The sequence below is a fragment of the Oncorhynchus masou genome, chromosome 33 (genome assembly GCF_036934945.1).
Source record: "Oncorhynchus masou masou isolate Uvic2021 chromosome 33, UVic_Omas_1.1, whole genome shotgun sequence".
Classification (NCBI taxonomy): Eukaryota; Metazoa; Chordata; class Actinopteri; order Salmoniformes; family Salmonidae; genus Oncorhynchus; species Oncorhynchus masou.
Window position 1 is genome coordinate 26,670,659 of NC_088244.1, and position 17,063 is coordinate 26,687,721.

The window sequence follows — 17,063 nt, forward strand, 5'->3', positions numbered from 1 at the left end:
ATTACATTAATTTGAATGCACAAACATACTGTGAGGAGATCCTGAGGCCCATTGTTGTGCCATTCATCTGCCGCCATCACCTTATGTTTCAGCATGATAATGGACAGTCCCATGTCGCAAGGATCTGTACACAATTCCTGGAAGCTGAAAATGTCCCAGTTCTTCCATGGCCTGCATACTCACCAGACATGTCACCAAATTTGGGATGCTCTGGATCGAAAATGCGTAAACCAAAAACATTGTTTGCAGTCATATGAACTGTTTTGACCTTTATTTAGATATGAAACACCTACGACATCCAGCTAGGTTAGTTATCCTTTAGGTGGCCACAATGCTTCGCCTACTCATTTGACACATCAGGTGTAATACTCCACAGAAGGGCTTAGAGGGGACTTGCAGATAAACTGATTAATGCATGTAAATTTCTGCTGATTCTAAGGAGTACCCATACGAGGGAAAGTTTTTCAACTGTTCCAGTCCGAGCAGCCAGCCGTATCCCAAGAATGAGAATGTAAGGTTTATTTTCCTCTCGCAAGAAATCAAATAACTTGATGGTTTAGTCCTAAAAATCATGAGCCACTTCAATAACAAAGACAATCAGGGGCTCCTTCCCCTGAAATCTGCCGAGACATAGCGTGCAGGGCAAAGGAGGACATCACTCTTGGACGGTTACTATAGAGCCGGGTTCAAGGCTGGAATTTTTGTTGGACTCGACATCCTTTCTTTTTTTCTTTGGCAGGCAGTGTGTGGTGCTGTTTGCTTAGCTCAGACAGCATTTATAAATGCCAGCAAAAGAGTTTTACATTTTATTTCTAGCAAAAACATGTCCTGGTATGTTAACCATCAGTCACACAGTTAAGTCCTTACAATATGATGGATTGACATGGATCTAACGCTGCTTCATTATTATACAGTAGCTCCAGTACTCAAAAAATACCAACCACTTAAATTCTGGTCCTTTTCCGCAGTGTAAAAAAAAGACTGAATACAAAAACAAAAAGCCAACATGAGCTAAGCTACTGACAAATTGTAGTTTGGTTTCGATGCACTTGTCAGAGTCGAGAATGTTAAAAGAAGTGACTGTTTAACTGTTGGGATTCATCCATACGGAAAGAGACATTAAGCGGATTTGTCCGTTGTTCATGTCATGACCAGTCTGTACCCTCACAGTGTCACAGTGAGGGCAGTAAGCTGACCCCTGACACCGGAGGTCATTCCCACAATAAGCCCAGCCACATTAAAACCTACATGTCCCATGATTCATTGTCTGGTCAGGTGACCATGCTAGTCTCTCTTTTTGCATACACAGGGTGTCCTGTCCTCCATGTGCAGCTCAGAACTTGAGGCTGAACCCTGGGCCCACAGCAGAAGCCCCTTGGTTGCTGGTGGTCAGATGGAAGCCGGTGTCTTTCAGGTCATCGTCACCCTGGAGAGACGACAAGCCACACACATTAGCTGATGAGGTACATTGCTGTTATGCCACGGAAATAATGTATTCTTGAAACAGAAGTAGTAAGCAGTGGGAGGATGTCTCGACAACAGAGTGCTGTAGGTCTATAATCTGTGTATGACAGAAACTGAGCTCAGATGTTAAACCCTGATCAACATGGGGATGTAGAGTTCAAACCAGCCTCACCAGCTGACTGTAGCCCAGGCCTCCCTCGGGGGGGCGCGGGCTGGTGCCCCTCTTCACTCTCTGTTGCTCGCTCTTGGCGGGCCAGGTGGGGAACATGGACGGGTCGATGGGCTGCGGCGTCTCCCGGAAATACTCGTGCTTCAGTGCCTCATCCGACAGGATCCTCTTGCTGGGGCAATAGGTGAGGAACCTTGGGGAAAGGGAAAAAGTCAAGGCCAGGGGTGGCAGAGGTCACTCAAAACAGGCAGCACTTCTGCATTAAAGCTTTCATAGAGCACATGGGGTCCCTCTCCATAGTCTAAAACGGCGTCCTTTCCCTCATCTCATCTGAACACATAGGGTAAATGAAAGCAACAAGCCCGACAATGAAATTGACCTTCCGGGATTAATAAAGTTGTTTTGAATTGAACGCCTTCCAAGAGTTATTTTACATCGGAGAAGTTGGAGAGAAGCCGATGAGAAGAAGTTCCCTTTAAACTCTTGAGATTAGGGCTGACCCTATTTAGTCGACTGGTTGATTGTTTGATCGACCAAGATTTATTTAGCTAAGCAGTAGCAAAAATGTTTTAAATAAAGTATTGTGTACAACACACCTGTCTGATTTGCGCCTGTGAGTGGACTGATCTATTGTGGAGGCCGTGAGGATGGCACAGTCGCATCAGTCTACAACATATGCTACTAAAACTGTATACAGTTACATTACATAAGAACAATGGTGCAACACTAACACAAATAATATTATTTTAGAACAAAAATGTGCCTTCTCCCGCGTTGGATAGTGGTCGCTGTCCTCGTTTCAGAAGCACATCTGTGCGCTGTGGAATTGGCGCCTTTCCCTAGACCATGTTGCTATGTGCCTAATAGCAACGTTAACCAGCATATTGGTATTGAGAACAATGAGGCGGAGGCAGCAGCAGAATGAGACGAGAAAACAGCCCTTGACTTGTCAATGAAAAATGAGAGAAAACCCCAACTTAATGAGGTTATTGATTATAGACCTATCTGTTAAATATGCCTGGCTTTATACATCATCAATATATCTACAGAAATAAGACAGGTCCTGCTTCTGTTGCCTGTATGTTTAATAGCCTACTGATTCCGTGAACGCCAACCCTCATGCAACATATCAAGTAAACAATTTCACAAATTCAGCTTTAAAAAAAAACAATCTTTGCTGTAATAAAGGACTTACACTTTCCCTTAGAACAGCCTCTATGGTATTATTTATCATTTAGTGTTTACACTGTTCCAAAATGTTATTATAAATATTAATATCGCTCCTTTTTCTTGATCTCCTTATTGTTATTACTAGTATTATTATTAGGATTAGGACTTTATGATATGCTGTAGGTCAGGCCCCATTGTGCCCTATTCGGACTGGATTATGTTTCATATGGAGGTCGGGAAACAAATTGTGCACGAGCACAAAACACCACATCTGTAATTTTAGTTCTGTTTGAATCCACGTCAGTAATTTTTACATGGCTGGAGAGTAACAATTCCAGCCAGAATAGCCTACTGTTCTTTGTCAAACTCCAAAGTCCTCTCATAATACTAGACCTGTGCTAATCAACATCTTTGTGTTTTGAGAGAAATGTCTTGATAGGTGAGAAAAGTTTGACAGGTGTTGCTTGCGGTTTTGCGCATGAAAACAATAACTGAATCGATAAATTTAAGTAGTTCACATAAATTATATTTGAAATGGCCGACATGTAGCCTATCAATGTTTACAGTGAATGCTTTTGTTTATATGTTTTGTGAATATATATTGATTGAATATCGCCAAATGAATCAAAATTGCGCCATTTAAAGCAACTCTTGATGTTAAAATTTACGTTTAAAATCACACTGCCAAAGTCATTACATTTTGCGACACCAGAATTACATTCATTTCCAATTAAACGCTGTGTTTGCCTTGCAGACGCAGTTGCAGTGCGTTCGGTGTGGCGCATACATTGGATTTATCGAGCGTATGCGTCAAACTGTATGCTTATATGGCTTGACAGAAGTGGTAGCAGAAGGTGAATGTTGAACTTTTGTTGCATACATATCCTGATGATGCTGCATACTATCGCGCAGTGACTCTAGGTGTGATCTAAGCATAAGACTTTCTCATCCATAGATTTAAAATGCATCGCAAGTGTAATTGCACTGTTCAGCTCACATCTGAAGGCTGGGAGGCATTTAGAACGTACTGCGGAACGCTAAAATATCCTAAAGATTATGATCACACTTCCTCAATGTAAATATTATCACGACACCACACAAAAGATGGTTTCTAAACCAAACCAAGCTTGAGTTATCACCTGGACATGTTGAAATACTGTATATTCACGGCTAGAATAAAAACCTCCGTCATAACTGTCAATATATTGGAAAAAAATAATTACAGGGGGCAATTTGGAAATAAAATCACGTCTGAATTGTCCTCTGGAATAACAGACATTCTGGAGTAATAATTACACAACCAACGTTTTCTAGTAATACTAATCCTGTGCGAATAGCTAGTCGGTCACGTGCACGCGATGCATACACATGTCACGTAAAAGAGAGCGGGGGTTGAGGGAATAAGGAATATTTTTCCTAAACAAATTAGAGATTTTTTTTCAGTCAGAAATGTCTATGTTGCAACTTCAGTAACACGGACAGCGTGATAAACACTGATGTTCAATGGTGGTCACTGCAACAGGGAGGAGAAAGACAACGGGTGCTGGTCAGTCACGGTCTTATTTTTACACAGCGCAGCAAGCCCAGCACAATCAAATCAATTGCTGGTCGGACTCCCTCTAGTCTTTTGTGTGTCTTAATTATTTAATCAAAACAGTGTGCTTAAAGCATCAGACAAGCTCAGTGAATATAGTTGATTTGATTAAAACACATAGGATGTGTCAATATATGAAAAAATACCAATGGATTGGTGGAAATAACTTTTTTTGTTGTTGTCAGGGACATCCCTAATTGAGATGCATACTTCATCTGCAAGGTCATCATTCAGGTCACAGCACTAAACGCCCCCTACAGCCTGGTGCCATGGAGGAGTGTGATGTTCCAAACTGAAACGGGTCTGCCATGTCCACCCAGAAAGCCTACACACTCAATGAATAGACTTACGCCAGTCCAGTTCTGTGGCTGAAGGAGGTCCAGCCTCCAGTCCAAACATAGCTCACAGGGGGGTCAGGGTCTAATGAGACGGCTAGCAGCCACTGGCCAGGGGTCATTGCACTTCCTGGGTCATGTGACTGTTGCAGCATTCCACTCAGTTGGACTGGTGTCAAAGTTCACCCAAAAGCTGACCCCAACCCCTCCCATGGCCATACATGGTCACCCATTACAGGTGTGTGACGCAAATAATAGGGGCGTGAATGTTTAAACTAAATTGAGATAGTTTGTGAGAAATTGTTTTTCAGTTAGCATTTAGAAGAAAAAAAACTAAGTCACTGTGCTGTTATCACAAAACATATTCCTAGGGAAAGTTGTGTATTTAAATAAAGGTGAACTTAAGGATACTTTGGTAAATATGCGAGATACAGATTACCAAGACATATGCGCACGGTTCTTTCTGCCTCCCTCATCCTGCCTCCCTCATCCTCTCTCCATCTTGCTGGCTCGCCTGCTACTTTTCTTTGCCGTTGATGCGAGTGTGTTCAGTCTTCGGTCAGTTGAATGTAAAATATCCTAGCATATTAATTTATGATAGGCCCTGCTTTAATGCAGTTGTGAGACACGCAAGCCAAGATGAAAAAAAACAAGTCTGGAGGAGGGCTGAGGTACTTTGATGCAACGCCAAAAATGATACTTCTCCATCCTGTTTATAGTCAGCTTGCCAAGAGTGCAGTGACTGAAGCAGAAGACATGTGGAGCATATCACAGGGCAGACCTGACAGCATACACACATTACATCAAGGCATAACAATGCTGATGTTAAACCCCCCGCTGAAAAAGTAAAGACCACATCGTCACAGACACACACAATAGTCTTTCAGGTTGATGGATAATTAAGAATTAGGTACCACAACAACAAAAAATGCATTCTCTCACTTTAGATACACTGCTCAGTTGAGGTTGAATTTCAAGTAAGTCTGAGGTTTGGTGTAAAGGTGAGTTAGGTCAGGTTTTTTTAATAGGTTAGTAATGAATGGTGTTGTAACTAACCATGCGGTTGAAATGGTTAGGGGTAAGTGCAAGTCTGAAGTTGAGTAGACGTACTTGTTCATGAGGTCAAAGCCCTGGTCTGATAGCAGGGCTCCGAAGCGCTTGCGCATGTTGTTGTAGGGGTACTCTGTGAAAGTCATCTTCTTCACGGCAGGGAGCTCGTTGTAGCCCGGCCAAATCTTCTCGCTGGGCGACCCCAAGTCCTGGTGAGAACACGCATCAGCACAGAGTTATTATGTGTATATGAGGGGTGGTCACCATTTTGTATGGTATGTTCAGAACTGCTAAGTAAGGAGTACTGGAGCACAGTCAAGACCACATCTTTTAATCTGAGTTCTACGGTTTAGCCCAGTCAGACAAGCGCCACAGACAAGACCGTTATGTCACACTGTCTAAAAGAGACTGGGTCATTGAACCGCAGTCCCTTTCTGAAAAATAGATTGTGACGTCAAATTAAATCCATTTAATATGACTATATTATATTACTAACTGCAACCCTATGGGGAGATCAAAAAACTGCAAAACTTTTACGGACTACTATTACGGACCACAAAAGGGAAGCACAGCTGCGAGCTGCCCGGTGACACGAGCCTATCAAATCTCTATTACACTCCACACTGCCCTTTCACACCTGGATAAAAAGGAGCACCTACGTGAGAATGCTGTCCATTGACTACAGCTCAGCGTTCAACACCATAGCGCCCTCTAAGCTCATAACTAAGCTAAGGATCCTGGGAGTAAACACCTCCCTCTGCAACAGGATCCTGGACTTCCTGACGGGCCTCCCCCAGGTGATAAGGGTAGGTAACAACACGCTGATCCTCAGAGGCTCCTCAGGGGTGCGTGCTCAGTCCCCTCTTGTACTCCCTGTTCACGCATGACTGCATGGCCAAGCACAACTCCAACACCATCATTAAGTTTGCTGACAACACAACAGTAGTAGGCCTGATCACTGACAACGATGAGACAGCCTATAGGGAGGAGGTCAGAGACCTGGCCGTGTGGTGCCAGGAAAACAATCTCCCTCAACGTGATAAAAAAAAGAAGAAAAAAAAGAGATGATTGTGGACTACAGAAAAGGAGGGCCGAGCACGCCCCCATTCTCATTGACAGAGCTGTAGTGGAGCAGGTTGAGAGCTTCAAGTTCCTTGGTGTCCACATCACCAACAAACTACATTGCTCCAAACACACCAAGACAGTGACGAAGAGGGCACGACAATGACTATTTCTCCCTCGGGATACTGAAAAGATTTGGCATGGGTCCTCAGATCCTCAAAATGTTATAAAGCTGCACGATCGAATCATGACTGGTTGCATCACCGCCTGGTAGGATAACTGCTCGGCCTCCAACCGCAAGGCACTACAGGAGGGTAGTGCGTACGCCCAGTACATCACTGGGGCCAAGCTTCCTGCCATTCAGTACCTCCATACCCGGCGGTGTCAGAGAAAGGACCAAAAAAATTGCCAAAGACCCCAGCCACCCTAGTCAAAGACTTTCTCTCTGCTACTACACGGCAAGCAGTGGAAGAGAGCCAAGTATAGGTACTTAACAGCTAATCAAATGGCTACCCGGACTATTTGCCCTGTCCCCTCCCCCATTTTTACATTTTGTACACTGCTCCTACTCTGTTTATTATCCATGCAGTCACTTTACCTCTACCTACATGTACATATTACCTCGACTAACCGTTGCTGTATATAGCTTGTGTATAGCTTCGCTACTGTTATTTTATTGTTGCTCCTTAGTAAATACTTTAACACATTTTATTTTCTTAAAACTGTATTGTTGGTTAAGGGCTTGTAAGTAAACATTTCACTGTAAGGTCTGTTGTATTCGGCGCATGTGACAAATACAATTTGACTTGATTTTGATGGCTAGTTTACCGTCACTGTGGTCCAATTCAAACTCAATTGGGTTAAGGTTGGGTGATTGTGTAGGCCAGGTCATCTGATGCAGCACTCCATCACTATCCTTCTTGGTCAAATAGCCTTTACACAGCCTGGAGGTGTGTTGGGTCATTGTGCTGTTGAAAAACATATTATAGTCCCACTAAGCGCAAACCAGAGGAGAGCATATTGCTGAATGCGATAGTAGCCATGCTGGTTAAGTATGCCTTGAATTCGAAATAAATCAGACAGTATCACCAGCAAAGCACCCCCACATCTCCTCCATGCTTCATGGTGGGAACCACATTTGCGGACATCATCCAGTCACATACGCTGCGTCTCACAAAAAAAATCTCAAATGTGGACTCCTCAGACCAAAGGACAGATTTCCATTGGTCTAATGTCCATTGTTCGTGTTTCTTGGCCCAAGCAAGTCTCTTCTTCTCATTGGTGTCCTTTAGTAGTTGTTTCTTTGCAGCAATTTGACCATAAAGGCCCGACTCAAGCAGCCTACTCTGAACAGTTGATGTTGAGATGTGTTTGTTACTTGAACTCTGTGAAGCATTTATTTGGGCTGCAATTTCTGAGGCTGGTAACTCTTAATGAACTTATCCTCTGCAGCAGAGGTAACTCTGGGTCTTCCTTTCCTGTGACGATCCCCATGAGAGCCATTTTCATCATAGCGCTTTATGGTTTTTGCGACTGCACTTAAAAGTTCTTGAAATGTTCCAGATTTACTGACCCTCATGTCTTAAAGTAATGATGGACTGTTGTTGCTCTTTGCTTATTTGAGCTGTTCTTGCCATAATATGGACTTGGTCTTTTACCAAATATATCTCTTCTATATACCATCTCTACCTTGTCACAACACAACTGAAAGGCTCAAATGCATTAAGGAAAGAAATTCCACAAATTAACTTTGAACAAGGCACTCCTGTTTATTAAAATGCATTCCAGGTAACTACCTCATGAAGCTGGTTGAGAGAATGCCAAGAGCGTGCAAGCTGTCAAAGGCAAAAGGTGGCTACTTTCAAGAATCTTAAATATATTTAGATTTGTTTAACACTTTTTTGGTTACTCCATGATTCCATGTATTATTTCATAGTTTTGATGTCTTGACTATTATTCTACAATGTAGAAAATAGTACAAATAAGAAAAAACTCTGGGGTGAGTTGCAGTGTCCAAACTTTTGACTGGTACTGTAGGAGTGGGGTAAAGTGCTATTACGTTCCAGACAGTATGAAGTAAAATGGGACTTCTTGATCAAAATTAGCTAACCTTAAATATCTTGTTAATTTGGTCGATTTCAGATTTTCCAGGGAAGAGAGGTTTCTGGGTAAGGAGCTCTCCAAATATGCAGCCCACAGACCACATGTCCACAGCTGTGGAGTACTCCTGTGGAGAGAAAAACACACACCAAAACCACAGTATTCCAAGAAACAGACAGGACTACATGAGTCTGGGTTGGAGTGTTTAGTCTGGGTGAGGACAAGCTTTGACTTGGTGCTATGTGTATGCAGTCTTGGGATATGTTCAGAACCCTACTTCTACAATATTTGAAGGTGTACGAAGTATGTTGTGATGTCTGGGTGTTGTAAGGTTCACAGTCAGGCAGGGACTTGTTTAGGGTTTAGAATGGCACCATTTTGACTGTAGAGGGTCTTTGATGTTTGAGACATTTTGACTCAGTTGCTTTGCGTCTTTGTAGACCAGAGGTATTCTGACATTATTCTTGTCTCTCTGAATACAGGTGTGTAATCTCGTTCATCATTAGGATTTGGGGAGGGTAAACTGATTCCAGATCAAGTTCTGACTCACTTTGGCTCCCAGCAGCAGCTCCGGCGAACGGTACCACAGTGTCACCACCACAGGTGTATAGGGCTTCAGGGGAGAACCATACTCACGGGCCAGACCAAAGTCACCCACCTAGAAGAGAGCAACAAACATTTCAAAGATGCCTATGAGGCAAGCACACCCTCTCACGCACATTAACGTCATTATTTGTCGTCATCAGCAAGCCTAGAGCCTAGAATTTCTTTATCCGAGCCATGGTTGACCTAATCCTCATCTGAAGTTCCCAACCCAGTGGTTTTAATATAAATGGAACATAGCATAATTCAAAACAAGAAGACATCTATGGCACCTTAAGGATCCCCTTGTGACTGAGCAGCAGGTTGGAGGTCTTCAGGTCGCGGTGGAGGATCCAGTTGTCGTGGAGATGGCGAACACCTCGCAGCAGTTGGATCATCAGGGTCTTCACTTCACCTGAGGCCAAAGAAAAAGAGGAAACGAGACATGAGTTCATAAACATTAGAACAATCCTTTAAACCCCAGACCACATCGTCTGGGAAGAAGTACTAACCCTTTTGGTAGTATGCTCACCACAGAAGCATGACAATATTTGCTAGGTAAACAAAGGGAACCCACCAGATAACACGTTTAATTTCTATTCCAAACAGAGTACCTCTTACCTAGCCACATGATATGGGAAAATGGCTGGTGGATATTTGCATACCGCATGTAGTCCAACTCAAACTGTATCCCACAAAATTACCTGGCAGGAAAGGCTGTTTCATGGTCTCCATCAAGCTCTTCAGGTCGTGCTCCACGTAGTTCATAACAATGTAGATCTTGTCCATGTTGCTTCCAACAACAATTTCCTAACATGGGAGAAAACGGGATTAAGTACGAGTTCTGCTATCACTAGTATACATTGCTTGTTTATCCATTTTTTTACTTGAATTTGTGCTACACTTTCAGATGAAAGGAGCTAAACAAAACAAATGTCTAAATATTGGAGGGGGGGCTTCCTCTAAATCAGGTGTGTGCCGCTCACCATAGAAATAGAATACCAATATGTATTTCTATGCTCCTCACCCTGACAGTGACGATGTTGGGGTGCTGGGCCTTCAGAATGGTGTTGATCTCTCTCAGAGATGTGATGGGGAAACCTTCTTTCTCCTTCTCCATCTTCAAACGCTTCAAGGCCACAATCTCATCTGAAAGAGAAAGGTGTGTTTTAGTGTGTGTCCGAGTCCAGGGATTGGAAATCGATTGCAAGGTAGCCCACAGTGACTTCGGAAAGTATTCATATCCCTTGACTTTTTCAACATTTTGTTACGTTACAGCCTTATTCTAAAATTGATTTGTTTTTTCCCCCTCATCAATTGACACACAATACCCCATAATGATAAAGCAAAAACAGGTTTTTAGAAATGTTTGCAAATGTAATTTTAAAAAAATCACTTAAGGATTCAGACCATTTACTCAGTACTTGGCAGTGATTACAAGCTTGGCACATCTGTATTTGGGGAGTTTTTCCCCATTCTCGGCCAATCCTCTCAAGCTCTGTCAGGTTAAATGGGGAGCGTTGCTGCAAACCTATTTTCAGGTCTCTCCAGATATGTTTGATCGGGTTCAAGTCCGGGCTCTGGCTGGGCCACTGGGACATTCAGAGACTTGTCCCGAATACACTCCTGCGTCGTCTTGGCTGTGTGCTTCGGTCCGTTGTCTTGTTGGAAGGTGAACCTTTGCCCCAGTCTGAGGTCCTGAGCAGGTTTTCATCAAGGACCTCTCTGTACTTTGCTCCGTTCATCTTTCCCGACTTGTCTCAGTCCCTGCCGCTGAAAAACATTCCCACAGCATGATGCTGCCACCACCTTGCTTCACCGTAGGGATGGTGCCAGGTTTCCTTAAGATGTGATACTTGGCATTCAGGCCAAAGAGTTCAATGTTGATTTCATCAGACCAGAGAATCTGGTTTCTCCTGGTCTGAGAGCCCTTCCGATGCCATTTGGCAAATTCCAAGCGGGCTGTTATGTGCCTTTTCCTGAGGAGTGGCTTCCGTCTGGGCACTAGCATAAAGACCTGATTGGTGGAATGCTGCAGATATGTCCTTCTGGAAGGTTTTCCCATCTCCACAGAGGAGCTCTTTCAGATGACCATTAGGTTCTTGGTCACCTCCTTGACCAAAGCCCTTCGCAACGATCGCTCAGTTTGGCCGGGCGGCCAGCTCTAGGAAAAGTCTCGGTGGTTCCGAAGTTCTTCCATTTAAGAATGATGGAGGCCATGGTGTTCCTAGGGACCTTCAATGCTGCAGACATTTCTTGGTACCCTTCCCCAGATCTGTGCATCGACAATTCTCTCGGAACTCTACAGACAATTCCCTCGGAACTCTACAGACAATTCCTTCAACGCCATGGCTTGGTTTTTGCTCTGTCATGCATGGTCAACTGTGGGACCGTGTATATAGACAGGTATGTGCCTTGTCAAATCATATCCAATCAACTGAATTTACCGCAGGTGGACTCCAATCAAGATGTGGAAACATCTCAAGGATGATCAATGAAAACAGGATGCACCTGAGCTCAATTTCAAGTCTCAAAGCAGAGTCTGAATACTTATGTAAATAAGGTATTTCTGTTCTTCAATTTTTAATACATTTGCAATTTTTTTGTGTGTAGAATAAGGAAAACAGTTAATATAATAAATTTTAGAATACGGCTGTAAAGTAACAAGATGTAGAAAAAGTGAAGGTGTCTGAATACTTTCCGAATGCACTATACCTGTTTTTTTGTCCTTGGCCCTGTACACCACACCGTAGGTCCCTTCCTCGATACGATTTAGACACTGGAACTCCTCGACACTACGACACCCCTGGAAAACCAATGTCAATCAATACGTCTCTATACAATTTGCATGTGTGTACAGGTCTCGGTCAAATATGTTTTTGTTTTCTGTTAAATACTTGAGCATTTCTTGGAATATTCTAATGGGCCCCAATATGCATGGTAAGCTAGGTCAAGCGCACCTCAGGTGTTTGAAATAAAACAAACATGTATTTGACCCAGGTGTGGTGTGCTGCCAAACACAGACCTGTAGAGCTGGCAGGTACTTGGGCAGCTCCTTCTTTAGCTCCACCGGGGAGATAGGAGGAGAGTCAGGGATGTAGTTCTCCTCTAGTTCAGGGGTGGCTGAGTGGGAGTGAGACACCGACTGGGGGGTGACATCACCCTCCCCTGCTTCTTCCTCCTCCTCCTCCTCGTCCTCTTCCTCCTCCTCCTCCTCCTCCTCTCCACTTTCCTCAGTGTCATGGTCAAATCGGGACTCAGGCACTGGGATGGTTAATGAGGGGGCAGTTACAACTTATAGAAACAGGACAAAATAGCATCTGGTTGAGAATACCTCCTAACATTTTTAGATAAACAAGCTTCAAGACCAGTCAAAACAAACTTTACTCTTAGACATGACATAATAATACATGTTCAAATGACTGCCACCAGACAAATGGAGTACGAAATGCCTACCTGGGGCAATATGGTTGCTGTTCTCTCTTTCTTCCTCAAACTCTTCCTCAGACCGCTCATCTTCACTCACGTCACCTGAAACACAGACAATGGGTGGGTCCAAGCCATGTCACCGTGACAACACCGTAATGGTAGTCCGGGATAAGACATGCGCACGATCACGCACACAATCACAATAACAGAGAGACATAAATTCAGCAGACCTGCAGTCTGGTCAGATTCTCCTGAGCCCGAACCCGATTCCTCTTCCTCTCCCTCGCTGCTAGATCCATCATCATTCTCCTCATCAGAGCCTGACCCTGAACCTAGGAAAGAAAAATCCACTCCGTGTCACCGCCAAACTACCCACATTAACATAACACAAGGAGAAGTGTCTTGACTGAATATCTATAACAGAACTCCGTTACTGATTAAACATCAGTAGGAATGTGCTTTGTTTTCATTCCTTTTTTGTTATGCCAATCTGGTGTAAAGTGACAGTGGGGTATGTTGCGACTGTAAATGAGTGTGTCTACCTAAGGAGGACTCTCCTGTACTGGTCTTCCTCTCGCTGTCACTGATGTCCTGGAGGTCAGAGAGAAGGTCCTTGTCCTCAGGCTTCTCATCCTTTGCTGCTGGACAACAAACACAAGCACCCCATTATAAGTCATGGATTTAATTTATTTTGAAGCTAACTACCACCAAAGCAATATTTTATAAAAACAACTTGATTGGTTAGTCTCACCACCAGTTCTGTGTGGCTCGCTGTTTTGCTCCAGTCTATCCCGGGGAGTCTGGTTGGGGTTGGGGTTGGGGCTGCGACTGCGGTGGCTCTGTTTGGGCTTGTCACCGTACTCATCGGGCAGCGCACGGTGGTGGGACGGAACTGTCAGAGGGGGACAACAGATTTAGCTTCCTTCACCAACAGCGTGCCCTTACATACATCAAAAGACATACATCATTCACGCACACTCTAAAGCAAAAACTTTAACCTTGTGTGTGCGAATATGCATTTGTGAAGCCTGACCTTCTCGGCGCACCTCGCGCTCTTTCCGGCGCTCCTCTGCCCTTCTCTCCCTCTCCTTCTGCTCACGCTGCTCCTTCTGCTGCTGCTCGCGGAGCTTGCGGTCCCTCTCGCGCTGGCGCTCCACCTGCTCCAACCTGTCCCTGTAGTCCGGGGAAGACGGGGGAATCCTGTCAGGAGCTCTCCAGAAACCCAAAAGCCACCCACCCCACACCGTTAATGTCTGCTTCAGTGAAGAGTACAGTATACAGTGTGACAGGTAACTGCACAGTAAACGTGATGACTGAGCAGTGATTGAGGATCTGCAAGTTTAAAAGTAGACTAAGCAATATGACATCACAAGACAGTGAGGCGATACGCATTAATAACAAAAATGCTGATGTATTTTTTGGGTAGTCTTTGCTCTTGAAACTTTTGTTCCAACTTGCCCCACTCTTGGGGGTCATATTCTGATACAGGTGTACAGTATGAGATGCCACTGATTAACAGACATGTTGAGAACTTCATACGTTTGAACACAAGTGATTTGTTCTGTTGTACATATTAGCTAATACAATCCACGCTAATACACCCAACTGTGTGTGTGTATGGTCACAGTAGTCGGTGGTCACCTCTCTCTGCGGGATTGTGCTCTGGCCTGTTCCCTGCGTTTCTGCCTCTCCCAGTCTCGCCGGGCCTTGTCCTGCTCCTCCCACTGCCGCTTTCTGCGCTCACTCTCCCTGTCCTTGTCTTTGGGCCGAACGCGTTTCCCTGCTGCTGTGATAAATACAAAATGTGATAGAGTGCTAATAGGTGCTACATATGCATAAATACAGTTTAACACTACATGATCCAGTCCATATGAAGCATTCTATAGAGATACACGTCCCAGGATGGCAACATACCTCCTTCAGCAGAGTGACTGCGGCGGCGTCTCTTGTCCTTTCTTTTCTCCTCCTTTCTGTGGTGAGATTTGTCTTTTCTGGTAATTTGCTGGGGAGGCTTTATTGCCAGCGATTCATCCTCTTCTCCCCTGGAATTGGGAAGACTGTCTAGTGCCAACGACTCAACAAACAGGCTGCCCCTGTGCATAGCAGGGTGGCGTTCAGTTGGGACAAAAATGGGAGAAAATGTATTCAAAAGGAATAAGTTCAGTTTTGAAACACATTTTTTCTCCATTATCTGGCCCGCCTGAACGTGACCCTAATTCCCACAGCTCTTTTTTCGTATCCTCTTTACCTGTCCTCGGTGGAATCTTCCCGTATGTACGGGGAATTCCGGATTGTTATTTCCATTTTTTTATCCCGTAGTTCTCCTTCTTCCGGAGTGTCCCGTTTGGCTTCCCGATCATCCGTCTGTGGAACAGGGCACGGAACGCACTGGACAAGACATGAGAAAGAGGGGACATTATACCCATTCCCCCCAAAAAACACATAGGGGAAAAAAAACAGTATGGTAACCATAACAATGATTGATTGCACATATGGTAATATTACAATAAAGTTTGAGTCACTGGTACAGGTATAGCTGTAGTCTGTGATACATTTCGATAAACATGATCTAATCAGAATGGGAACCAGCATCCTCTGATGGGGGAAGAGAAACAATGTGCCCCAAATCAACCCCTAGACCATCGTCAGGTGGAGATCTGAGCTATCGGATGTGTGTAAGCAATATGGCAAACATTTCACCTCGTTTATCAGGGGGAAAGGTGGAGCCATTTCCACATTCCTTATCCCAATCTTTTTTCAGATCTCCCCAAGTGTATAGGGGGTACTAGGGTCAGTTTGGGGCACCACAGAATCTCTCTTCCGTTTACATTTTTCAGACGTTTGGGCTCCGTACTCTCCTCCAGCTCCCGTCTGCGTTTCTTCTCTTGGAGAATTTCGTCGAGTGTTTTCACTTTCCAGGTGTCCTTTTCGTCCCCCATCAGCACCCGCTCGCCGCCTGCTACAGAGACAGAGATCCCCTGCTTCAGACTAACATGAAGGGCAATGGAAGAGCAGTGTGCACTGGTGTCATGTTAGTGGCAACTGTGGTATTCATGTGCAAATATTTAATTTCTATTCATTAGGTGATGTAGGCCTGCATGTAGCCTTTGGACAATACATTCCACAGTTCAATGCATGCGTTTCATGATTTGCGCAAAGGTGTACATAGCTACACACACTATTTCACACCTCGGGACAAGAGGGTTGTACGAATAAGAATTTGATGGGTTATAATAGTCAAGATGGGTCTTGCCCAGGATATAGAAAAAAAGGTCCCATCGTATAAGGATTGTATGGGAGAGGAGGCTCAAGTTTGTAGCCTATAATTTCTGTTGTTACCTGAGTAGCGCCTCGTATCTTATCCATAGCAGTTTCACTGGTACAAAATAAAAAAAAATCCAAAAATGGAAGGAAAACGTCGGTGTGATAGAAGGGGGAGAGAAGTCATACGTCCAAGTCAAATAGAGATATCTACACACACGTTGCGTGAAACCGCACTGTGTAATGCTAAATGTGAACTGAATCTATGAAATATTACTCGCCGACACTCCTTACATCATTAGTATACAGCATAATTGGCTTTAATTCATTAGTTAGCTAGCTAGGCCCGTTGTCATAAATAAACCAACTCTAAACGTTACGTGATACCAATTAACGTACTATATCTTACAGCTAACCGTAGCTAGCGTAAGCAAACTTCTCAATTACTAGTAGCTACTGTATAGTAACCCGTGGCGGTCGTTAGTTAACATCTGAAAGTGTATCTAGCTGCATGCGTCGTGTAACTAGTAAGCTAGTCCGTTGCAGTCAGAGCCATATATATAGAAAAGCTCTGGTGCTAACGTATGCTAATAAGCTAACATTAGCATTGGCGAGAAATTAAGGCGCTGATGACAATAGGTATTAGTTTTTTCCCAGGAGAAAATTATAATTGAAATCCGTCTCCTCTCAATAAATCTGAAGTGGGTTAACTGAATTTTTTAATCCTTTGCATTACAAATTATTAAACAAACCTGAAATATACTCCGCGCAATCTTGGACAACCGGAAGACTCAAACGCTTCCTTCTTCTTCTTCTAAAGGTCATACAATTACTTCCAGTTAATATT

The 17,063-nt window shown here is 43.9% G+C and overlaps 1 protein-coding gene across 16 annotated transcripts; it reads right to left on the minus strand.

The window, feature by feature from the left end:
* Positions 1–256: 256 nt before the first annotated feature.
* Positions 257–17,035, minus strand: LOC135528163 (cyclin-dependent kinase 11B-like). Of its 16 annotated transcripts, none has more exons than XM_064957044.1 (21): positions 16,969–17,035; positions 16,295–16,331; positions 15,784–15,911; positions 15,204–15,343; positions 14,870–15,048; positions 14,597–14,741; positions 13,989–14,167; positions 13,707–13,847; positions 13,498–13,596; positions 13,186–13,287; positions 12,983–13,057; positions 12,552–12,820; positions 12,242–12,332; positions 10,554–10,675; positions 10,231–10,336; positions 9,820–9,941; positions 9,495–9,602; positions 8,955–9,071; positions 5,843–5,991; positions 1,637–1,826; positions 257–1,426 (listed from the first exon to the last, which is right to left on the minus strand). In XM_064957044.1, the coding sequence occupies exons 3-21, from the start codon at positions 15,892–15,894 to the stop codon at positions 1,334–1,336; spliced, it is 2,538 nt and encodes an 845-aa protein (XP_064813116.1). In that variant the 5' UTR covers positions 15,895–15,911; positions 16,295–16,331; positions 16,969–17,035; the 3' UTR covers positions 257–1,333. The 16 variants fall into 16 exon arrangements, with proteins under 16 accessions (XP_064813116.1, XP_064813124.1, XP_064813123.1 ...); XM_064957052.1 differs by having other exon boundaries at positions 13,989–14,128; positions 14,597–14,738; positions 14,870–14,997; positions 15,784–15,914; XM_064957051.1 differs by having other exon boundaries at positions 14,597–14,738; positions 14,870–14,997; positions 15,784–15,914.
* Between the last annotated feature and the right edge of the window lie 28 nt (positions 17,036–17,063).

What these genes read in the sequence shown, in the direction of transcription:
- LOC135528163 (XM_064957044.1), bottom strand. Translation starts at nt 15,894, where the DNA reads ATGGGGGACGAAAAGGACACCTGGAAAGTGAAAACACTCGACGAAATT. An exon ending in AGCCCAAACGTCTGAAAAAT is followed by an intron (nt 15,344 to 15,783) that starts GTAAACGGAAGA and finishes TGTCTTGTCCAG; the next exon opens with TGCGTTCCGTGCCCTGTTCC. An exon ending in AGCTGCTGCTGGGAGCCAAA is followed by an intron (nt 9,072 to 9,494) that starts GTGAGTCAGAAC and finishes TTCTCTCCACAG; the next exon opens with GAGTACTCCACAGCTGTGGA.